The following is a 24,582-nucleotide window of genomic DNA, read 5'->3' as shown; positions in this document are numbered from 1 at the left end:
AATAGATTATGATGTTCTGAACTTAATTACAGTTTTCAAATATACATACTGGTGAATTAAGGGTAATTGCTCAATATCCAAGTATGTGCATAATTTGTCTATTTCTAAAATTGATTAGATCTTAATTTAACAAAAGTAAATAAATCTGTTTGTTTTTATTGAATGTAATTACTTTAAGATCTACATTATTAGTTGTGCTATTACAAGATATCCTTTCCAACTTGCTCTAAATAGAAGATCCCTTTTCCATGTGCTTTTTTTATAATTGACAATACAACAAATGTTTCAAGCTGTCACTTTTAATATTTACTTGGCTTTTTCTAGAGATAATAAGCATTTCACTGTTTCATTTTCCTTCTAAAGGCAAAAGTAGAACCTTTTTTTATTTACGTGAAATAAAGGGAAACAAAGTGCTTTTGGTGAAATATCTCTTTTTCTTTATTATCCTATCATCAATCAATGGTGCATTTGTCCTTTTCTGAAGTAAATGTTGGTCAAAGTCCTTTACTTACTTAAACAAACTCACTCTTGGTAAGGCCAAAAGCACTCTCATTACCCCCACTTTCTCCCTATGCACGAAATATTTATTTATTTTTAGTGAAAATATAAAAATATTATATCCATTAAATTTAACTTTTGTATCCACCTATGTCCCTCCCTCTTGCCCTATAAGGCAACTATTATTTGAAGATTAAAGACACATTTTTTAATTGACTAATTGAACTTAAATATACCTTGAATTTGCAATATGAGTGAAATATACTCCTATATTCTAGGGATGTTTTAACACTTCTCTCAACTTTTAATTAAGAGCTTTATGGTCTGAGACCACTTGTTATATTATGTTGTAGATCAGGGGTGATTGAGGGTGTACCTAATTTTAGTTAGTCAAGTAATTTTAAGCTGTCAATAATTCGAAAACAAAACTAATAATTCGCGTCAAGTTTAAGAATATTTTCAATACTTCTCTCAAAATTTTTAGATGGTCTAACTCCAAAAACATTCTTATAAATTACCCACTACTAGTGAATTCTTAATGCATATACCAAAGATAGACTAAAGTTATTGAATTCACGTGAACTAACATTCTCGATCTCTCCCTAGAGCCTAGAGGTGATTAAAATTTATAACGGATAATCATAATTCACGCGCGGTCTAATGCTCACCTTTTTATGTTGTGCATAGAAGCATCTAGCTCAGCTAACAAGTCAGACAACGAGGTACTTGTTTTAGTGAAAAACAACTCCTACTCTCATTTGAGAGCGTGCTTATTCTTATTTTCTCGTTCGATATTAATTTGACACATTTTTCAAGGAATAACAAATAAAATATATCATATACTAAATTTAATAGTTTGAAAATTGATTGTAGTTATTAATAAGGGTATTAAGAATTTAGTGAAAAATATCTCTTGATTTTTAAGTTAAAGACGTAAAATTTAATAAAGTGAACAAGTAAAAGTGAACCGCGTAGACGTTGCCGGCAATTGTAGTGCACGGTCATAGGTGAAGCGTGAGACACAGTTATGCTTCTTTTAGAGAGGACTAGCAAAAGTCACGTGCACTCTTGGATTCTTTTGTTTTCACTTCCTTCTTTTTCCATGTGAGCTTCCTTCAAATTCACCCCAAAAATGCCGTTTAATCACGATTATACCACTGCCACGATGACAATACTTACCATCTGAATAACTCTCTTTTATCACCATACGAGAATTGACTCGTACATATATGACCTTTATTTATTACTCCCTTTGTCCCAAGTTATATGATTTATTTTTTCTTTTTAGTCAATCTAACAAAGAATAATATATTTCTATATTAATAACAATTTAATTTTAAGATGTTTGAAATGATTTATACTCATACAGACATTCATCATTTATTCACACCACAAGTTTCATCAGTCCTTTTATTTTAAACTTTATGTCAAATCAAACTAATTCATATAAAATAAAACAGAGAAAATATTATTATTATTAATATACTCAAAGTTGACCATCTTCTGATCTAGTGAAATATGACAACCAAACTTAGAAGCAGCACATGCTATGCAAGCTAGACTGAAGAGGACGTTTTAATGTGCTATACTAGTCGGGGCCGGAGCCAATATAATGTAAGAGTTGCGGGTTTATGGATTTTGGCTTAAATTATGAAACCACAACTCATAAATTAATAATTTTGATTTCGTTTTTGGAAAATTACACTTTGTATTGTTTGTGGGATGAGAATGATGAGAAATTAAATTGAGGTTGCAGATTAGAGTAGAAAATTGATAGATAGGGGAGTATTTTCTTACTTTTTAATAGAATTTAGACTTTGTGATAGGCTGAAGCATTGTATCTATCATAGTATAAACTTTATTTATATGATTTCTTACTTTAGTTATATGTTGTTTATTATGTTTTGGTGATTGCATTATTTCGTTGGTGTAACTGTGTGAATGTTTTTTTTTTATTACTTGTCATGTTTTCTTTATTGATGTTTTGATATTTGTTACTATTTTGATTTGCGACACTTAAAATCGAAGATTCTCTGAAAATAGCCTCTCGCTAATGTTTATGTGTTACACTCTATTGTTGTTGGCGAGTTTACCTTTGAGAGACCTCATGTTATTTACTTAATCTCTCTAATTATGGCTAATGTTTTGGGCTTTGTTTAATCGATTAGAGTTCCCTTTTTGTCATTACTGTGAATCTGGCAATATTAAATTGTACATTAGGCAATTAGCCCTACCCCATCAATCATCTAAAAGACAAACAACATTTCAATCATTTTCCGTATGGTATGTTTAAGATCATAAAATTATATGATATTTTGGTGTATTTTTACATATTTTTAACTTAAGAACATAAGATTCACCAATTTTATTTACTTTCTTAAATTTTAAGTCAAATCAAAATACAACATACCTAGTGAAGTCTCACTAAGTAGGTCTGAGTAGGATATAATATACGCAGATCTTATATTACCTCATGGACGTAGAAATATTATTTTTGAAAGGTTATTTGTGTCATGTCTAGACGAAAAGAGTATTACATTGTACATTAGACAATTAGCCCTACCCCAATAATCATCTAAAGACGAACAACATTTCAATCATCTTCCCATTTTCCCCCATAGCTTTTGCTTTCAACAAACTCCACACGCACATCTCCTTTTGCTACATTTTCTGTTTCTTCTGCCACAAAAAACACAGCTTTTCTACACTTTCAAACCCCACATGGATCCCCAATCCATGGCTACCTACAACAACAATGTGCTGAATACAAAGAAACCATTATCCCATTACTAGTGAAAACTCTTCATCTGTTTTATTGTACCCTTTCTACTTCTTCTTCTTCAATGAAACTAACCAAATCCATGCTTAGTCCTAGCCATGGTCGGCATGATCCACCTCTTACTCTTCCCACTTCCCTCAGCCGGAGGCTGAAAGCTAATGGCAGCATTAAAGGTGGACAATCCCCAGCTACTTTTCCTACTACCACCGGAAAGAAACGAGGGTCGGGTTTTGATAACCCGGAACCTTCGTCTCCGAAGGTGACTTGTATTGGTCAGGTGAAAATGAAGACGAAGAAGAAAGTTAGGCAAACACGGAATTTGTCTAATAGAAGGAGTGATATAAGTTTCAGGAAGTTGGAAGAAGAAAGGGGAGTTTTGATTCAGAATCAGAGGAGTTCTAGTGTGCATTTACAGGCGCAAGATCAATGTGCTGCGGCGGTGGCGGTGGCGCATAGAAATCAGAGATGGGTACATTTGCCAGTGACGATATATGAAGCTTTGAGAGAGTTAAGCTGTTTGTTTCCATGTCGGTCTTCGTGTTTTTCGAATGAGAAAGGAAAACAAGAGGATAAAGTTAATGGATCTAGAGAAGTTGATAATAATAATGGGCAGAGGAGATGTGAGGATGTTGTTGCTAGATGGCTAGTTGCATTGCAAGATGGTGAAGCAGATGAAAAAACTAGAGGGATTGAGTTGGTGGTGACGAATAATGTGAAGGAAGAAGAAGAAGGGAAAATGGAGGAAATGCAAAGTACAATGAGAAGCTCAAGAAGGCATGTGTTTGAAGGTATTGAGTTTAAGGATCATGATGATGAGAGTGTTGAAATGAATGAAGAGAAAGCCAGAGTTAGCATTTGCATTCCGCCTAAAAATGCTTTGCTTCTAATGAGATGTCGATCTGATCCTATGAAAATGGCGGATATTACTAATCGATTCTGGGAATCACCTGCTCGAAAAGAAACTAATGAAGAAGTTGAAGTAGATGAGAAAGAAATCGGAGAAAATGCGGATGTGGAAGAACTAGTAGATACAGAAAACACCGAATGCAAAGTACTAGAGGAAACTAGTTGTGTTTCTGTAGATCTTGTGGAAAATGAAGAGAATGCAGAAGCAGAAAGTAGTAAAGATGAAGAAAAGCTCAAATGCCATGAATTAACACCAGAAACAGAGGAACAAGATGAAGAAGAGAGTGTGATAAAGGCACTTGTAGCAGCAGTAGCAGTAGAAGTAAACTCCATTGTTGATGAAACAAATAATCAACCCCTTGAATCAGAGAAAAAAGAAGAAGAAGACAGCAGCATTCAGAGTTTTTCCTCTTTCTCAGAAAACGAAGAAGATGAAACATTGGACGAAGAACAAGAAGAAGAGAGATTCAAATCAATTATTAAAAAGGTAATTGAAGAAACACTTTTGTTAGAACACATTGATAGAGCAGATGCAAAACAAATTCAACACGAACACAGAGAAGAAGAAGAAGCAAAATCTGATGCAGCATTTTCAAACAATGAAATCGAAAAAGAATCGCGAAAACAACAGAACGAATCAATTCTTCCAGATTGCTTGCTACTAATGATGTGCGAACCCAAACTATCCATGGAAGTTTCCAAGGAAACATGGGTATACAGCAGCACTGAACTGAAACAAGCTAAAACAGTGACGAAGAAGAAGAAGAAGAAGAATGAAATTCCCGAGGATCCAAAGAGAAGGCGAAGCATTGACAAGAGTAAACAACAACACCTCCTTCTACAACCACCAAGGTCATCGTGTTCTTTTCCGGCGACCGGAGTTTCGCCGGCCATGTCCATGGCAACGATGATAGAGCAGAAACTGGTAAACGCAGTGGCGTACGAGCCGTTAGTGTTGACAAGGTGCAAGTCGGAGCCGATGAGGACGGCGGCAGGGGTAACGGCTAAGCTTGTGCCGGAGACTTGTTTCTGGAAGAATATGAAGATTGAGCCACATCGACGAGCTACATTTGGGTTCGGGGCGGCTGGAGTCGGGTTTTGAGCTGACCCGAATTGTTCAAGAACTTACGCTGTGATCAGTTGTACTTGCTCATTTACTCAGGTTGTACATTTTATTTTAAACCTTTAATCAGGAATGTATTTTTAGTTTTTGTAGAAGAAGTAATCCTTTTTCAGTTTTTTTTTTTTAATATTTCATGATCTAATTCGAGATTATCCATGATGTTTTTTTGTAATTTTATTTTTGCTTGTAATTTATCAGTTCTAACAAATTATTTTTTGTTCATATGATTACAGTAGATATTTAGATTTTTTTTAATTAGAAGCGTCACCTTAGAAAAAAGTGTTAAAGTGTAGCATGTAGCCTCCTTTTTTCATACTAAAAGTTAAATGTTTCTCAAAGAAATGGACTTAGGCTAGAAAATTTGACCATATCTAAACCAAGCACTATTAATTGTATTATTTCTAAATGGAATTAATATTAATCTATAGTTATAGATGCGTATTATAGACATGTGACACAGCCTGGTTTTGTGTGCTAATTAGTGGCTTGTTTATTAGTGTGTCATGTGACACAGCCAATTCCCAACTAAAAACAGATCTAGAATTGGAAATTAATACAAGTAAGATGAACAATGTGTCTTTGTAGGGAACTATAGATTTAAACGCTTGGACTTAAAATTGATTTCTCATGTTGTGATATCGTAGGCAAAAGATAAAATGATAATTCATCATCGAAAATGTATCACATACGTTGATTGTAGGAGATTATATATACTTGTTGAGTGGTTTAACAAATTAAGTCTTATATATTACTGATTCAGCTATAAAATACATTATTAATTAAAGAAACATCGATCAATTCAAGTATTAAATACGTTGATATTACGAGGTAATCAATGTCTATTACTATATTTGGAGATTATATATATTAAACTTTATATTGATAAACCTCTGTTAATCTATATATATTATTTTAATTAATAAAATTGACCTCAAGAGGTCGGTATATTAAAATAAATTAATAAATGACCTTTTGAGGTCGGTATATTTAGATTATTATTTAAACAATATTGATTTCTTGATGTCCATATTTATTAGAGTTTAAGTTTTGTGCACTGTCAGTGTAGTAAATTTCTACACCATCATGTAATTTTAATTTCTCCCTAATCTTTTTTAAGAAATATAAAATTAAAATTAACTTTTTTTTCTCTCTCTCCTAGAAATTAAAATCCTGTCTTTATCCCTCTAAAATAGCTGATATTCAGCGGCAGTTACTCCTTCTTATACGCATTTGACCTACTTCCTCTTTATGCTTTTTTTTTCAATCTGCATATCACATTTGACCTACTTCCTCTTTATGTTTTCTTCCGATCTGCATATCTTGATATTCCAATTTTGTTTGTTTATTCGTACTCATGGAGGGTTATGATTTTGTTTTTATTTTATCATTTTTCACTCTAATTAACTAATGGTTATTTTATTGATTAGTATAAAGAAAGCATTTGCAGGTGAATTTGCAGAATCAAAGTGTCAAATTCAATAACCTATTTTGCTATGTGAGTACAGTAGATCTATGTTAGTGAAACTATTCTCTCTTTATTAATAATTTAATTTTAGAATTATTATGTGATTAATGTGTCTTATTTGCACAATCAATTTACTCTAATAGAATTTCATTGTTTATGAGTAATTCATTCAATCTTCCTATAGATGATGGTGCTCTTCATACCATTTATGTGGGCATAATTTATCAATACCCTGATCTAACAATAGATGGGAAGAGAAAATAGAATTAAGTTACTAATCCTATTTCTCTGTAATGCTTTCAACTTTAAGAGACATAATTTACCTAAATTATTTTTGGACAGATTGATCATATTCTGAATTAATTTTATTGTTATGAATGAGTTACTGATTCTCTTTCTGTAAATTTTCACGTAAGGAGTCTATTGAGTTTTGTTTTTTGGTTGGTTGGTGGCTCATGGAACATGATTTATCGATGCTCACGGAGCATATTTTTTCATCATCCCCGAGTGGCGTCAGAACACCAACAAGCTCCTCGAAAAGCCTTGCAGAAATACTTGCATTTGTGAACCCCTTTAGTTCTCAATATTGGGAATAATTGTGTTCTGTTCCACAGTGAGTTGAGCTCTCATGAACCATACTAATCAGCCAAATGAGCTAAGATCATTCATGTCGTCTGCTTTGACACGACTAGCAGGGATATGAAGATCAATAAAGCTATAGTCGTTCTGCTTCTGTATGCACGCCAAGGTAACCTCTTCTTTCCCATTGTTTCTGAACCAAGTCATCCGAAGATGCTCCTTCTAGCTCCTGCTGAGACATATTTCTATCTTCACAATGATCGATAACGATGCATATACAACTCCTCTTGTCCACCCCAAGCAACATATATACTATATGGGGTAAAAGGAATGGAAAATGCTTCGAAAAGAAAAGAGAGACGCTTTATAGTAAATGTATTTCACAATTTGTACTATTGTATGAAATTTAAGTTTCATTCTATGTATGACAAACTTGTTGGACTTGTTAGAATCTAAATTCTAATATAAGTTCAGATTCATGTATATCATTCTGATACTATTTATCAATAAAAATTTATCGAATAAGTGATTTTAATTATATTTATGATCTTTGACATATATATATCTCAAGTTTTACATCTTTGAAACTAAGCAATGAAGAGGAAACTCATAGACTCATGATGCTATTAACAGCTGGTTGGGGAGGAGGATGAGGTAAAAAGTTCAACCACATCTGGAGCATCATATAAGTTTGCATATCGTAAAGGAACAAGTTTTCTACACCACCAGAAAACTATTTGTATATAATTGTATTATGGCATAGCTAGTTTTTATTAAGGTTTTCGACAACACATGTTATAACATCAGCTATTTTTAGAGTAAAATTTGTTGATTTGTAGAGGAATCTTACATTTTACGCTCATTTTCGAATGATATAAAGTGCATCTATTTTCACACGTAACAAAAAATATAATTGATTTGACCCAAAAATAGAGGACAAACTGCAATACAAGCATATAATTTTATCCCATATACATGTCAAAATAAACAATGAAAGTACTATTCAAAAGTTAAAAAATTTCAAAGAAAACTAATAAACTAAAATCTAAATAACTGCTTCCTCTTATTTCCTATATTCTCAAAGCTCCAAATCCTTCATCTTCTTACTCACTAACTAGGATGGTGTTGCTGGAATGGAGTTGAAGCTGCTTTCATCAACTCCTGAAAGGAAGAGTTATAATTCATCAACACACACTTTAGCATGTACATAATATATAAACGATAGAATAAAAAATGAATAGTTCTTACCGTAAATGATGTGGCATAAGCACAATCAGTGTTCTCAATAAATCCTTGATAATATTCTGGATATCGTTGAAACTGCTGACAAATTAAATGATAAAATTTGAAAGAATTCTGTTAGTTGAAGAAGAAGGTATATGAAAAGTAAGCCAACTGACATAAGCTAGTATACAAAAAATTACCATTGAATGAGCCTCGTTAGATATTGTTGTACCATTCTGCTCGACTTCGACATTATAATTTGAACTGCACATAAAATGTTAGAAGTTATAACAACAATAACTCGCAATAGAAATAATATTTATTGTGTAAAGTGAAATTACCTTGTTTCCTTTCTCTTAAATTTCATACTTTTCGTTTGCCTTTTTTGCTTCTGAGAAGTAACTTTTTTGGTCTTTTGAGTAACTTCCAAAGCACCTTTCATTCTCAAAGATCTTGGACGCCCTTTAGTTGCCGCTACTGGAGGGTCAAGCAGAGTAGTATCTTGACTTTGTTCACATGATATTATTTCACAATATTTTTCACTACCTGGACCACCTGATACAACACAATCTTCCTCTGATTCATAAGGAAGTTCATCAAGTTCTTCACACAATCGCAATAATCTTTGATGTGCAAATTGATAATGTTTTTCAGACTTTGTAGCTCGTTCAGATAGCCCAATAGAATGTATCATAATGTTATTAAACCATAAGGTAGAAGATTTCAAATTTTTTGTTTCATTTGGTGGATCATTAGCTCTTTCTTTGGTTGCATTTCTACTCCATCGATCTAATAAATAATATGTCGGAAGTGAGTGAATCTGCTTCTTTATAAATACCATTAGTACATGTCTACATAGAATTCCCATGAACTCAAATTTGTGGCATGAACAAACAGCTCTTTTCAATGCAAGATCCAAACTAACGATGTATGTCGGCTTTTGTCGTTGAAGTTGATGCACTTTATAGATGTTTCTTCCGTCCTTAACCTCAATCTTTTCAGAGATAAATTTTTGAGATTGAATTAGTTCTTCTTGAAAAATCTGAAATATCTTTCTTGTATATTCCTTCGCCACTTCATCCTCCATAGGATACAAAGTTTTCAAGATAGGCCTTGAATGTTTTGTCTTGTAATCCTTCTCTCTTACTTTATCATATCTAGCGTCAATAGCCTTATCATATTGCACCACAAATATACTCATTGGAGTACTAGAATTCAAATAATCTTTAAAAAATTTGTTCATACTCTCACTTCTTTGACTTGTTGACATGCCTGCACAAAAAGTAGTACGCACATATGCTGGTATCCATTTTTCACGAATTGCATATATTCTCTGCAACCAACTATTTTCTCCTAAATTATACATCTCCATTATTTCTATCCACATTGTTTCAAATTCCTCAGGAGTGGTTGTACCATGAATACACCAACTAAACTTGCTACTAAAATCAACATACTGATGATAAACATGACTTAAATATTCTGGAATCTTCTTTGTTATGTGCCACATACAAAAATGGTGTTTAGTGTTAGGAAATACTGTTGCAACTGCATTTGTTATGGCAGAATCTTGATCTGTTATGATTGTATGAGGCGCAACTCCGAACATTGCCTCTTGCCAAGTACGAAGTAACCACTCAAAAGTGTCTTGAGTTTCATCCCAAAGTAGAGCACAACCAAACAAAATAGACTGATAATGATTGTTAACTCCAGTAAATGGAACAAAAGGCATCTTATATTTATTTGTCAGATATGTAGGATCAAAAACAACTACTTTCCCAAAATTCTTATAAGCAATCCTAGATCTAGCATCAACCCAAAAACAATTAGCTAAATGACCATCTACATCCATTTGAATTGCATAAAAGAAACCTGGATTTTCAGATTGACGCCTTTGGAAATATTGTAGCATTAATTGTGCATCTCCTTTTTCAAGATTTTTTTGTCTTCTAGTTTGCAAATAATTCTGGATATCTTGACTTGTTAAATTCAGTCGATCTATACCCCCAACTTGATTCATCAACACTGATGCTATTTTACTTGGACGAACTCCAGAGTTATCAAGTAAATCAATAAGATTCTTTTGGGGCATCAAATTTTTTTCTTTTTGATCGCAAGAATTTTTGACTATTTGGAGATGCAAGTTCATGATTGTGCTTAGCAACAAGCCTACAAACAACCCAATTACCTTCTTCTTTCTTTGACATATATAACAACACTTTGCATCCTTCTCTGGTTTCATCTCGTGGTTTATTACTTTCTAAATTTTTCTTTGAACGAAATCCTTGCTTTGAACAGACAAACTCTTGACCAATTATTGACTTATCTTTTCTTGACTTAGTCATACGACCTCGACGTACACTAAAACCGCTACGATGAGCATATTCGAGATAAAATTTAAATGAATCATCAAGTGACTGAAACTCCTTACCGATATAGGGGTCTCTCGAATTTCCAACTCCTATTTCGGAAACAATCTGTCTTGTTTCTTCCCTATCACTTTCTTCTAATGAAACTTCAACTTCTGTATGTTGCTCATCTAAATTTGAGTTTTCCATTGATGCTGCAAAATACATTTATGAATGTTAGATAACTTAAAATTATGAATATGTCTATTTATTATTCAACACTTCCTTTGGAAAATATATTCAGTAGTGGAAGTTAAACTAATAAAATTTCTTCCCAATAACTTGGTGTAGAACAGAAGAATTAGAGACGATATGACAATACTTTAAATGCAATATTCACCTCTCTCGACGCTATATTCACCTATTTTTGGTACATTGAATTATTTTGCTAATGAAGATTTGTTCAAAAGGAGTTTTTTCATGCTTATAAACAAGAAAATATAAGAAATTTGTTCTCGCGACATACCGTTGAGTAGAAGAAGCTTGTCAAGTTTTAGAATGTTTGAAGTTCTAAAAATTATTTCTTACTAGGTTCAGAAAGTATGATGTTTGAAGAATTACATGAGCGATGATCTTAAGGGAAAACCTACGATAAACCTAATTATTGTATTAATCTTGGAAAGAAAATAATTTAATTACGGAATTATATTTGGTTAGAATCCAAATAGGACTCAACTATCGATATTCTTCTTCTTCTCTTTTTAGTAAATGGTTGATATTATTTTCTTTTCTTTTTTATAATTATAATATTTTATTAAAGTAAGTTACCTGATGGTGTAGAAATTTACTACACTGACAGTGCACAAAACTTAATCTCTATTTATTAAAGATATTTAATAATTTTAATTGATAATGAGGTCGATATTTAATATATATATATATAAAAAAAAAAATTTTAAAGAATTTATTTTCCCCTTCCCCTCATTAAAGTGTTACTCAGGTGAAACCCGTCCCTCTTGAGTCTCAGTCTCACGCTGCTCCCAACTCGCAACTCACAGCAGGTCGCCGTCGCAGAAGCAGCAGTGCCGCACGTCGCCGTTGCAGCAGCAGTGGTGCCGCACGTCGCAGCAGCGCCGCACATCCATTCTGCAATTTCAAAGGTAATGAAAGTAGTTAACTAATTTGTTGGATCCAGAGACTTCAATTGCAGTAGTTAACTAATTTGTTGTGAAGCTTAGCCTCAAACAAAAACTTATTCAAAAGAGTTAAACCAATTAGAATTTAGAAGGGCATTTTTTTGATTATACAAGTGTGTATCTTTGTCAATTAGTTTTTTTTTTGGGCTAGTGTCGTGTTATGCTCTTTTGATTCATCATCTGTGGATATACTAATAATTTTTTATGGGTGATACAGGATTACTCTACTTTAATAATTAATAGTATGTCTTTATCCAACTTAAATAGATCTGAGGCAAAACTAAACGAACTCCACTGCATTCATTCATGTCAGTCATTTTCACAAGAGATTGAAGTAGCTAAAGAATCATATGAGCTTCATATATCACAGTTGTAATTGTGTGTATTACAGCTTAGTCTATGCAATGGTAAATCTTGTTTCATAAAGTTTGTGTCTTTTAGATGGTTTTTGAGTTTAAATTGATGATTTTGGATCCTCTCTGACTTTTCGTGAATTGGGTTTCTGTTTCTTGGTAGAATAAGTATATAAACATTGAGGAATTGTGTAATATTATACTGGGAAATTCTTAGAGTTTGTATTACGGCTTATGCTATGCCATGGTAAATCTTGTTTCATAAAGTTTGTGTCTTTTAGTTAGTTTTTGAGCTTCCATTGATGTTTTTGGATTTCTTTTTTGATGAACTTTTATTGACTGGAGTTCTGTTCCTTAGTAGTTGGGATTTGAACATTGAGGGAGTTGTGTGATATTATACTAAAAAATCGTAGAATATGGACTACTGCTTATGCTATGCAATGGTAAATCTTGTTTTATGAAGTTTGTGCCTATAAGTTGGTTTTTGAGCTTACATTGATGGTTTTGAATTGGTTCTTGGATTTCCTATATTGGGTTTCTGTTTCTCAGTAGTTGGCATTTGAAATTGGAAGTTGTGATATTATAGTTGAAAATAACATTCTATTTCTGATCAATTGACGCCTTCAACCATGTTTAAATACTAATTACTTCTATATGCTTCAAACAATAACCTACTATTGGGGTAATAGTCTCAACAATAAAGTATGTTGTTTTCTTCTTTCTTTCTAATAGAGAGCCTATGTACTCCATGCGTTTGATAAAATGCCCTAGGAAAAATAGTTTGTCATTAAGGGATCCTTTGGTAGCTGGTTAGAATTATGCAGGTATTAGTAAAATATGTATAAGTTATGCGGGTATTAGTTATTTCATCTTCTATCCTTAACAAAATAATATACAAATTCCCTCATACCTTGCATATCAAATGTTATACATGAATAACTTACTTCCTAACTTGCTACCAAACATTGTATAACTTAATGCATAAATTAATACTTGAGTAAATTGCTTCTTTACTAGCTACCAAACAACCCTTGAGTGCTCAGTTCGATTTGACCCATTCTTTCTCATTATTAGTAAGAATGTAAGTCCTTTAACAAGCATGTTTATTTGATGCCTTGTATTCTTTATATGATTCCTAGACTTGGTTTTCAAGAAATATATGCTTACGTATTACACTTCATGCTAGAAATTTAGGCAAATCTAGGGAGGAGGGTGTCCTTGTATTTGTTTTCTAGATTTTTTTAGATGGGGTGGGTGACACATAGCTAGTTATTTGGACCGTAACCAGTAGATGAAGGTAAGAGTATATGGTTGTTAAGTGATGGTTGTGTTATCTTCTTTAAGAAAAATGAGTGAAATGCAAACAATTTTTATAAACAAAATGTACCTTTCAAGCGATTACATATTACGTAATCAGGAGAATATAGTAAATATGACCAATACATAGTGAAAAAAATCATTAAATTTCTTGATTGGAAAAAGAGTGCGGAAAAGTTAAATTTTTTGTTTGCCTGTGGTGATTAGGACAGTTTGGAAATTTTTGGTTGCAGATATTGTATCAGATTGTCAAAGGATGCAGTTTCTAAAAGACATCGTACCTGCTGCATTGAACAATATAAACACAAAATTTATTGTTTTGGACAAAGGGAGGATAGATTTAGAAGGGCAACACAAGACGTGTTTGGCACTAGTTGCAGATGAGACAGCTGCGGTTCACTTTCAAATGTGGGGTGATGAATGTGATGTTTTTGAGCCTGGGGATATCATCCGGTTAGAAAATGGCATCTTTTCTTATATTCGCAATAACCGCAGTAACCATGTACTAAGGGCAGGTAAGCGAGGCAAGGCAGAAAAGGTGGGAGAGTTTACCATGGCCTATGTGGAGAAACCAAACATGAGTGAGATACATTGGGTCCCTGATCCCAAGAATCCTAAGATATATTTGCCAGTGGATTTTACTTCTCACATTTCACCAACACATTGAGTATTGGGCAAACTTATATCTGACAGGTACTCTCCTTTAAACTCTCTTCCTCGATGGTTGCTTAAATATGATTCAATCGAGTTTATGTTAATCTATTCAGTTCAGATTCTTTGAAGGGTCTTATGATGCAGTATACTGATGATTGTGGGGATTGGTTCCTGTGGTTTGTAGAAAGCAATGCCTCTATTTATCTAGTTGGATTGACCTGAAACTCATATTGTGTGTGATTGTTTGATTATTATCAACTTCTCTGCTTCAATGTGCAAACAGATGAGAAAAGAATCCTTATATTTAGGTAAAGTTTTCCTATCTTGATCAAGAAAAAAGTTAATAAGTATGGATGAAGGGAAAATAAATACATAAGGAGTGGGAAAGGAAACTTGGTTAAGGCAATGGAAGGTTAGGCTGATCACCCTAGTAACCGTTTACGAGATGGCTTGTGCCCGTGTGCCTAATATTTCTGTACAAAGAAGATCCGGCACTGAGAAGTAAGTTTAACCAGTTGAAACTTTGTTCTTTTCATAAGTCAATAACTGTAAGTAACTTGTAGCTAAGGCTTTTTGTTGCTGTTTCTCCTCTTCATACACTACTCTCGACTTAGTAAGCTAACTTTACATCGTGGTTTACAACCAAATTTACCCTTTGTTTCTATCAAATGTATTCAACCAATTTTTCCCTTTTGTTCTCAAGTGTCTGAAATCCCTAATGAGACTACTGTCTCCCTTAGCTTTTTTTGTATGGTTACTAAGATGAATATATTTGTCAACTAATGAACAATGAAAGCACAAACAACAGATGTGGAAAGAAAAAAATACCTCGTAAAAAGTTGTGGCAATAAAGTGAAAGGAAGGTATTTGTCATTTTTTTTTCCAGATATGACCTTACAATAGTGGTATCCATTTATGAGATGACATTCGTGGCACATCTGTCCCTCTTACGGAACAAAGGAACTCTTCTCCCTCTTGAAAATGATGATATACCTTGATTTTTACTCCCATATGATAAAGTGACCCATAAGTGCTTACGAAGTGTATCCTCTAATATAATAGCAATGTTCAACACTCTAAAGAACCCTAAGTATTCTCTTGGACATATCAAATAGAAATGGAACCACTTATAAAGGACCAAAAGATGATATTGAAAGCCTACATTGAATGGAACACATTTACCTGTTTCGATTGGAAGATGCAATTCTCCTACTAGCACTTCTAGCTAGCCATCTTTAACAAGCTTAAGTAAGCACAAAATCTGCCATTAACTCATGATTTCCGTTGTTGATCATTAATGATTATTGGTAACGTTTGTTTATTTTTTGACCTACCAAAAAGCCTAAACTAATATAAATTAACATGCTTCAGCTGACAAATGGAAAGCTCATATGAAACATGCACTATGAAGAATGATTAGAAAGTAGATTCCTTGGCAGTAACTGTCAGATCAAACCACTGCATAGATTTGATGTTTAGAAACAATTAGATGAACTTAAGTGGAAGGGGGTATGATGAAGAATCAAAAATGAAAGGAACTATGTGTCATTTTCATGCAAATATTATAGAAACAACATCAAGCTGTAGATTTTCAAGGAAAACCAGCAAATTATACAACTTAAGCTTCTGCTATGTAGTTGATAAGAAATCAAAAGTAGAGCAACTTAGAAAATAGCTTCTTTTTTTTAACCATTAGACTTGGCTCTTTAAACTAATACTATGCAATAATTCTTTAGTATAGCCTGACATATGTATAGTTATTGGATTATATGTAAGGTCTTGAAATTAAAGAATGTAGTAAGAATTCTACCTCATCTCTATCTTCGTTTTGTATGTCCGTGGAAACTGAAAGTGATGACACATCAAACCATTCATATGGTTTAACCAGACCCATCCATTAACTTGTAAATAAACTTGTTTGCTGAGTTGCATGCCTTTGCAGATACTTCTTAATTGTAATATAGAAGGCTTGAGAAGACCATTTATATAGGTACAACATAAATATCGAGATCAAGTAATTAAAAGTTATACACAACAATTTTAAAAGCACAAAGTTTTTTTCAGTTAAGACTTGGAAGTAATATCAGCTTGATCATAACTACAGAGAGTAGAGATTAACTACTCTTCAACAGAAAGCAGGCTGGAACATCGGTTGAGTTGCTGCTTTCATTTGATGAGCTGATTCCATGACAATTACAGCTTACAAAAGAAATTTCACTCTTTCTATGGTGAGTTCTTCTTCTCTCTTTCAATTTTGTTCACTCTTTTTTTCTTAAATATTTTGTTTTCTTGTTATTTTCTGTAACACTCTTTTAAGTGGGTTCTTCTTCCTCTTTTCTTTTTTTTTTTGCTTAATTTTTCATTTTGAATGGGGATGCTGATCTATATGTGCTTGGGCGTGTGAGCTAAAAAATATTTGAAATATTTGTATGTCATGTGAAACAAATTGAGCTAAAAAAAGATATTATAACAACTAATACAATCTTGGTCGTGCTCAGCACGGGCAACCTTTACTAGTAGCTTAGAAACGAGGGTACAGAGCCAACTTTATTGATCAAATTACAACAACAACAACATACTCTACGTAGTCCACAAGTGGGGTCGGGGGAGAGTATAGTGTACCCAAACCTTACCCCTACCTTGTAGAGGTAGAGAGGTTGTTTCTGATAGACGCTCGGCTCAAGGAAAAACATAGCAAAGCAGCTAATCATTGAGTATTCTCCATGATACTCTGGATGAAACCTCCAATAGAAGTGTAAGAAGAGCCACCTTTCATGGTTGTTGCTCTGCTCTTCTCCTTCATCTCCGTTACTTTCATCCGGATTTTATTTTCCGGGTCCATAAGTTCCCTTATTGCTTTCTCAATCTCTTCTGCTTTCACTATAACTTCTTGGCCCATCGTCCCTGCCGGTTCCTTCCTGTAATCCATCTTAATCTCGACTGCCATTTCCAAATCTTTAACCAACTGAAATGCATTTGCTTGCTGCTCTGCGTACATTGGCCAAGTAGCCATTGGCACTCCAAAATAGATGCTTTCCAAAGTCGAATTCCATCCACAGTGCGACACAAAGCCACCCACTGCTTTGTGAGATAAAATGGCCAATTGAGGTGCCCATCCTATCACCTGTTGAAAAATTGTAGAGATGGAATAATAAGATGCAATGATTAGTAATACAAGATAAAATGAAGTTAATGGTACACTATGAAAGGTGTTGTCTTCAGAGTAGATTTTATATCTAGATAACAAGTGACAATGTACTCCTAAAATACAATGCATCATCCAGAAATTTTGTAGTGTATACTCGAATAGAAGTTCGGGGAACTCTTAAATCTCTCAACTGTTATAGGAATTTGGAGTGAAAAAAAGAAAGAACAGGGATTCTTGAAGAGGGTGAGAAAACCAGGAGCCAAAAGATAAAATTATGAAAAATTGGATATGTTTTTTTTTTTTTAAATAAAATAAAATGTTATTCTTTTTAATACGCTAGGTTTTAAATCATTCAAAATAAAATCAACGCGCCTCCAGTCTTAACCAAAGGTTTCAGGTTCGAGCTTTGAATATGGATTAGGGACCTGGCTCTATATGAAAAAAAGAAAAGAAAGAAAAACAACAACAATACCTTTCCAATCCCTTGTGTTCTTTGCAAGAATCCTTCTGGCAATACTTCTTCAAAATTTTCATAGTCACCTGGAAGTCTTGCATCTTTCTGTGGTGGTTGTCTCAATGCCCACAAAAACCGACACCCACTATTCTCGAGAGCATATGTTATTTCCTTAACTTGCTCTACCGTAAAACTTCCTCCGCTACCAAAACAGAGGAACACTACAGATGAAGGGGGTTGTTCATCTAACCATTTCATCATGTTCTGGTCTGATGAACTCAAGTTGTCACCTTGAGCATTATTATTAAGGTTCAACACCGGTCCCACAGGGTAAACCGGTGGTATATTCTTGTCTCGTGAGAGGGAGTTTATCGCGTGAGAATCCAGTTCAGGAAAGGTATTAATCATTATACCTTTGGTTTCTCGAAACCTTCTTGTAAGGTCAAGACACATGGTGGAACCTCCTTCCTTATCTAACGCGACAGAGGGCAAACATTTTGCAGGAAATGGATTGAAATATGTTGTTATAGAAAGTTCTGCTTCAGGGTCATCTTTATAATTAGTAATATCTCTTCCAAAGTCATCACTAAGGCTCTGTATATGGAACTGAAGACCAAGAGTTGCTGCACCACAGGTGTAGAAAACATAGGTTGGTAGCTCGAATTCATTGGCCACGTCTATCATAGAGGTGCAAAATAAGTCGATGACAATACCTGCACGTTAATATCACATATAATTACTAGAACTTTACCCATCGAAAGACTAAAATTTCAAAACTGTCATTGTAGCATAAAAAATAAAAACTAAGCTTTACTCTACCCACAATAACAATAAAGTCATTGAAATACTTTTTCTAGTCGCGTTAAATTGAGAAGGTTGGTGTAGTGGCGCAACACCCCTTTCAACTTAAATACTCCCTCTGTCATAATTTATGCGGTATCATTTGGATTTGGATAGTCAAACTTTTAAAATTTGACCATAAATTCGGGTATAGAATCTTTAAGCTTTTGGAAATAAAATTCATATTCAAAAATTACAACAAATCATAATAATTAATAATTTTAAATAATTAAAAGGCACATTAAAATATCATAGTTAAGAAAAACTATTTGGCTCTCGAAATTCAAGAAGTATCATAAAGTTTGGATGGAAGGAAGGAAGTATCAATTTTATTTTTTTTTGGCAATAGTGGTCGAACTCATGACATGCATCTAGTCTATAAATCACAAATTGTGTGCTGATCACCTATGCTGCTCAAACTCTCCCAAAATTTATATACATTACTTTTGAAGTATCCGACACACACCCGCCAACATTTTTGAATTGTCTAAGTAACATTGCTTATTACTGAACCAAAGCTTTGGACAGATAAAGTTAAAATAATCATACATGGAATGAATTTGAAATATATACCTGCTAGTGTAATATTTGATTGTGACTTGATAATTTCAGCTACAACATCTCTAACTGCAGGCTTATGAGCAGGAATAAAGGAGGTGAAAAGGTTACTTTTGAGTAGCTGCAAAACAGTGTCATCTTGAGGGAGTTGAATGAATTTCAAACTTGAGCTGAAATTGGTTAATGATTGAATATAAGAAGGGAGTTTGTTGTCATGAGGTGATTGGATAATGAGAACTGTAATGGACATGTTTTTTTCTCTAGTTATGAGAAGCTTTGCCATTTCTACTGTGGATACTAAATGACCAATTAGTGGACTAGGAATGAAGATCAACTCTATTTTCTTGGTACTTGTCATTTTTTCTTCTTTTTTTTGGGTACAAACTTGTACTTTTGATATTGCTTGAAACTTAAAAGAGGAAAGTGGAGTTTGTGAATGGAGTGTAATATTGGTATTGATAATAATGACCCTTGTGATTGGTTATATATAAGGCCAAGATATGTAAGAAGTATGTGGGGACAAAGAGTGAGTTGTCTTGGTCATCAAGAGTGAGAATGATGGTGCATTTGATGTATAGCCTAATGGTCAATAAAATTAATAAAAATAATGTAGATGAGTTTTAAATTCAATAGAGATGAAAAAGGAAAAAATTAAGACTTGCTTAAGTTTTGGTGGATGATGTTCAAATATATAATTGAAATGCACGTAAATTGATTCGAATTGTTACCATTATGAATCCCAAAAAGAATGATAATGATGAACATTAGGTGGTTCTTTTTATCTGTTCTAAACTTGGTAGACAGAGTTATCATATCTCGTGAGATTAATTGAAATGCGCAAAAGCTGATAGGGACAGCACAATCAGTAAAAAATTTTTGGCAATGACGTCATGGCATAGGTGGAAGAAATTTATTGTATAAGATAAGAATCTAGAAGGTGTTAAGACACTGGAAGTATCCAAGTAAGAGGATTGGTGAAAGAAAAAGTGGTTTTGTCGTGGTGATCAATTAAATGATGTCATGGCTTTGCTGATTTGTCTTTTGGATATGAAACATTTGTTTTTTATTTTTTTCTAGCGTTCGATCATAGATTTAATTGAAATATAGAAAAAAGAAATATGATAAATTTTCAAAAGTAATCGAATTTCATGGATAAACAATATTTTTAATATTATTTCTTTTGAAATTTACTTTTAAAATCTATGATCAAATAAAAGTTTTGTTTTGTGTTTATGATTTTACTTCCCAAGAAAAGAGGATTTTGGCTGTTGATAAAATTTATTGATATGTCATTATCATTATATGAGAAATATAGTTGTAACGTGTAGAATACTGCACCAGATAACCATTTATTTGACAAAAAATGATTATGTTAAAAAAAAATTACTGTATGGTTTTTGCTGATCAACAAATTTCTTCTCTCTCCAAAATTGAAGCTCAAGTAGAAAATTATTTTAAATTCTATCTGTGTTTAATTAAAATGTGGACGTATGTATACACACTTTCCATAGGTTATAACTCGTTCTATAGACCTATCGTTTGGTCTACAAACAAAATTATCTCAGAATTATAGTTTTGAGATTATAATTATTTTGTACAAGTGCATTGCTTTAAGAAATGACATGATAAGAAGGAAATGCTATCAAGTTTTCATGTCTCCAAGTTTATTTCAACATATATCAGCATAAGAACACAGGAAACTTGTTACAAGCCAAAAGTGCACTCCAAATTCCTCATGGCCATTCCCGAGCCCCTGACAAACCTTGGAAAAACTTTATTACGTGCCTCACACGATTGATACTAGCTGTGTGAGGCTTCGTTTTATCTCACAAAAAAAGTGAACCCAAATCTTATACTGTTTGGTCCACTTTTTTCACAAAAGCCTCACACGACTAGTGTAGTCGTGTGAGGCACATAACAAAAAAAATTCCTGACCTTAGTTTGCTAGCATTCCGAAGAATCCCCTCCAAGTGCTTGCATTTCTCAGTTTAACGTAAACACATAGCATGCCAAGAGAAAAATAATTAGCTGAGCATGTATTAACCAGTATTCTTGGCCTTCCTTCCCCTTTTCGTTATTTCCATCTTCTTCGATTCCTTTCCTTTCTCCTTTAACGTGTTCATAGCATCCACCAACTTGTTCGTCTGTGGCTCGGGCACCATACTCTTTGATATCATCTCATTAAAATAAGACAAAGCATCCTCTAATCTTCCCCCATCATAAAGACCGTGAATCATAATTGTATATGATCGTTGATCGGGTCCTAGTCCACTCCTCTCCATCTCATCCCACGTACTCTTTACTTGATCTTGATTATCCCAGCTCATAAACAACCTTAACAACAAATTGTAAATATCTCCAGTCATCTTACACTGGTTTTCGTTCATCCTTTCCAAAATCCCAATAGCTTCCTCAGGCGTCTTGGCAGAATTCAACAAGTAACCATAAGTTCTAGCATTTGGCAAACAACTCTCTCCCTTCGTTTCCATCTCGTCTAAAAGCTCATAAACTTTCTCCATCCTCCTAATCTTGCATAAATTTTTAATCAACGAATTATAAGTTACAACATCAGGTAAACAATCTCTCTCATTCATTTCATGAAAAATCTCAAGAGCTTCAGGAATTCTCTTCTTGAAACACAATCCATCAATAATACAATTACAAATTGCAACATCTGGCTTACACCCTTTTTCCCACATTGTCTGGAACAACTCTACCGCCCTGCTTATTTTCCCTGATTTACATAGTGAATTGATGAATATCCCATATGTAAATTTATCCGGCTTACATTTTGAAGTTACAATATCATTCCAAAACCTCTTCGCCTCTCGTGAATTCCCCAAAACACACCATCCATTCAGAATAATATTCCGCGTTTTAATGTTATCCTTAAACTCATTTATCTTATTATGGAACAAGAATTCAGCATCTTCAACATGTTTGTATCGGCATAAACACACAAGAAGAGTCTGAAAAGCAATAAGATCAAGCTTCAAACCAAAATTTTTCCTCTTATAGAAAAACTCTTTTGCATCTTCAACTCTATGAGCTGCAGCATATCTATTAATCACAATACCATAAGTTCTTTCATTAACCAAATTTCCTCTCTTAGACATTTCGTCGAGCACTTGGTTGAGTTCATCAAAATGTCTCATACGACCAAGAATATCGAGAATTTCATTGAAAGATTCAGTATTTGGTGAATACCCACTTGGATTTTCACCAGCTAATACCCATTTGAAGAAGGTAAAAGCTGGTTTCCAATCAGAACGGTGCCGTTTAAGCACGTTTGGAATGAAATCTTCAGATAATGTGAAATTGCAATTACTTAGAGATTGAAAAATGTCACTCACTGATTTATCTGCTTTATTCTTGAGAAGGGTCTGCACTTTCAACGCGCAGTTTTCTTCGTCGGATATTGTGTGCATTTGGCGATGAAAGTGACTCGCCATTTTGGGTTGAAAACTGTACAAACGCTGAATTCTCCGGTAGAGTTCTTTAGTTGACATTCCGATGAACTTTCCGGTGGAACGCCGGGAAAGCGGATTTTATAGGAAAGAAAGCCAGAGCAAACAAGAGTGAGTCATAGTAACTTATAATTTGACTTATTTTATTATTAGTAAAATTATCCGCGTATCGCGCATAAATTTAATATCATGAAATTTATAAAATAGTACTTAAAACATATCCGTAAAACTTACGTAGTATAAAACATTAATAATGTAAATGAAAATAAAAATTATAACATCTTATCATTTATCCTTAATAACATAAGCATAAATTAATTACTATAAAAATACATATCAGGATCTGTGACATAAGTAATGGTGTCAGTGAGCCACTCAACGGGAGAAAATTACACGAATATTAAATTGTGAAAAAAAAGGAGATTTAGAATTTTTGTTGTTTAAAATAAGAGGAAATCTCTCTATTTATAGACAATAAAAGGTAGTGTGAATAACTGTTTATTGTACCTTATCGGAAATGTTACAACTATTTGAAAAAGTTGCAATCCTTCAAAAAGGTCACAACCTTTCATAAACGTCACAACTTTTCATAAAAGTCACAACTTTTAATAAAAGTTGCAATTTTGCATTAAAGTCGCAATTTTTCATAAAAGTCGCAACTCCTAATTAAAGTCACAACTTTTCATAAAAGTCACAATTTTTATGAAATGGAAAGGCTAGTTTTGAAAATAAACAAATTAAAAGGGAATCTTGGTTTGTGGTGGCGCCTCGTAGGCGAATTTAGGGTTCTCTTTTATATATACTAGGTAATTTACCCGCGCTTTGCGCGAGCATAAATAATCTTTCTAAACTATTGAATAATTTTTCCAATAATCGACTGTTAGTAGGCTTTAAAAACATTTCATCAGAAATTAAATGATTTGATATTATCACATATCTAAAGAATTGTAAATATATACTGAATGATTAAAAATATCTTGAGATCTAATCATTTTTATCTTTTACATAATTTATCATAATATATGTTTGATGATATAATTGTGTTGTTAAAACAAAGTGATGTTTTTATGCAGCAATTAAACATAATTTTTTCTATTTTTTTGTACATGAAAAATATAGAATCTGATAATTTTATGACTAGAATAACACCTTGTGAAAAAAAAATATCGTAAACATTTTCGATAATCAATATTAGTTATAAATAAGTTAAGACCGTTAAAAATGTACACCACAACTACATAAATAATTGTTTTTAAAGACAATCTATTTGTCTGAGGTCAAACGTTCACTACTTTTCATTATTGTTACTTTGTTACTCTAACAAAATTTATAGAAGGAGAAAAATTAATTTGAAAGAACAGCAAAATAATATTGTTGACCTTTTTAGAAATTCATTCTTTATTAAACTGCTTATTTGAAGGCCCTTCTAGATGCTTCATCAATGCACCTTTACAACTTTTTCAGAAATATGTATGTATAATTGTTGCATTATAAAAGTACAAGTAGATCAAAATGTTGCATTCTAGACTCATGTTAAAGAAATATTCTCAAATATTAAAAAATTAAAAATGAGTCTAACCTAGATAAACTCAAATGCTCAGCAATAACTTGAACAGAAAAGACAACAAATCTTCTATGTTAATAGACATATCTTTTGTAGCTTAAGATATTAC

At 33.1% G+C, this 24,582-nt stretch overlaps 6 protein-coding genes across 10 annotated transcripts; 2 read left to right on the top strand and 4 right to left on the bottom strand.

Annotated features, from left to right (window-relative positions):
* The first annotated feature begins 3,092 nt into the window (after positions 1 to 3,092).
* LOC125811938 (uncharacterized) lies at positions 3,093 to 5,458 on the top strand. The gene has a single exon (XM_049491482.1). The coding sequence runs from the start codon at positions 3,342 to 3,344 to the stop codon at positions 5,283 to 5,285; it is 1,944 nt and encodes a 647-aa protein (XP_049347439.1). The 5' UTR covers positions 3,093 to 3,341; the 3' UTR covers positions 5,286 to 5,458.
* A 3,002-nt stretch (positions 5,459 to 8,460) lies between these two features.
* LOC125811937 (protein FAR1-RELATED SEQUENCE 5-like) lies at positions 8,461 to 9,844 on the bottom strand. The gene is made up of 4 exons (XM_049491481.1): positions 8,916 to 9,844; positions 8,775 to 8,838; positions 8,599 to 8,673; positions 8,461 to 8,511 (listed from the first exon to the last, which is right to left on the bottom strand). The coding sequence occupies exons 1-4, from the start codon at positions 9,842 to 9,844 to the stop codon at positions 8,461 to 8,463; spliced, it is 1,119 nt and encodes a 372-aa protein (XP_049347438.1).
* A 160-nt stretch (positions 9,845 to 10,004) lies between these two features.
* On the bottom strand, positions 10,005 to 12,435 carry LOC125811936 (protein FAR1-RELATED SEQUENCE 5-like). Its single transcript, XM_049491480.1, has 5 exons — positions 12,378 to 12,435; positions 11,979 to 12,068; positions 10,763 to 11,137; positions 10,115 to 10,701; positions 10,005 to 10,013 (listed from the first exon to the last, which is right to left on the bottom strand). Exons 1-5 carry the CDS (start codon positions 12,433 to 12,435, stop codon positions 10,005 to 10,007), a joined length of 1,119 nt encoding a protein of 372 aa, XP_049347437.1.
* On the top strand, positions 11,928 to 19,889 carry LOC125811624 (uncharacterized). Of its 5 annotated transcripts, none has more exons than XR_007441928.1 (4): positions 11,928 to 12,082; positions 14,022 to 14,481; positions 16,547 to 16,670; positions 19,518 to 19,889. XR_007441928.1 is itself a non-coding variant. In XM_049491148.1 (3 exons), the coding sequence occupies exon 2, from the start codon at positions 14,045 to 14,047 to the stop codon at positions 14,453 to 14,455; it is 411 nt and encodes a 136-aa protein (XP_049347105.1). In that variant the 5' UTR covers positions 11,928 to 12,082; positions 14,022 to 14,044; the 3' UTR covers positions 14,456 to 14,481; positions 19,518 to 19,889. The 5 variants fall into 5 exon arrangements, 3 of the variants coding, with proteins under 3 accessions (XP_049347105.1, XP_049347106.1, XP_049347104.1); XR_007441927.1 differs by having other exon boundaries at positions 16,507 to 16,670; XM_049491148.1 differs by lacking the exon at positions 16,547 to 16,670.
* Positions 16,889 to 19,887, bottom strand: LOC125811623 (UDP-glucose flavonoid 3-O-glucosyltransferase 6-like). The gene is made up of 3 exons (XM_049491146.1): positions 19,458 to 19,887; positions 18,063 to 18,757; positions 16,889 to 17,566 (listed from the first exon to the last, which is right to left on the bottom strand). Exons 1-3 carry the CDS (start codon positions 19,798 to 19,800, stop codon positions 17,150 to 17,152), a joined length of 1,455 nt encoding a protein of 484 aa, XP_049347103.1. The 5' UTR covers positions 19,801 to 19,887; the 3' UTR covers positions 16,889 to 17,149.
* A 1,199-nt stretch (positions 19,890 to 21,088) lies between the features above and the next one.
* On the bottom strand, positions 21,089 to 22,977 carry LOC125811837 (putative pentatricopeptide repeat-containing protein At3g15200). The gene has a single exon (XM_049491389.1). It carries the CDS (start codon positions 22,949 to 22,951, stop codon positions 21,482 to 21,484), a length of 1,470 nt encoding a protein of 489 aa, XP_049347346.1. The 5' UTR covers positions 22,952 to 22,977; the 3' UTR covers positions 21,089 to 21,481.
* Positions 22,978 to 24,582: the final 1,605 nt, after the last annotated feature.

The sequence above is a fragment of the Solanum verrucosum genome, unplaced genomic scaffold, assembly GCF_900185275.1.
Source record: "Solanum verrucosum unplaced genomic scaffold, falcon-dt-bn FXZP01000238.1, whole genome shotgun sequence".
NCBI classification, from domain to species: Eukaryota; Viridiplantae; Streptophyta; class Magnoliopsida; order Solanales; family Solanaceae; genus Solanum; species Solanum verrucosum.
Note: the sequence above shows the minus strand (reverse complement) of the source record. Positions and strands in the feature narration are given on the sequence as shown.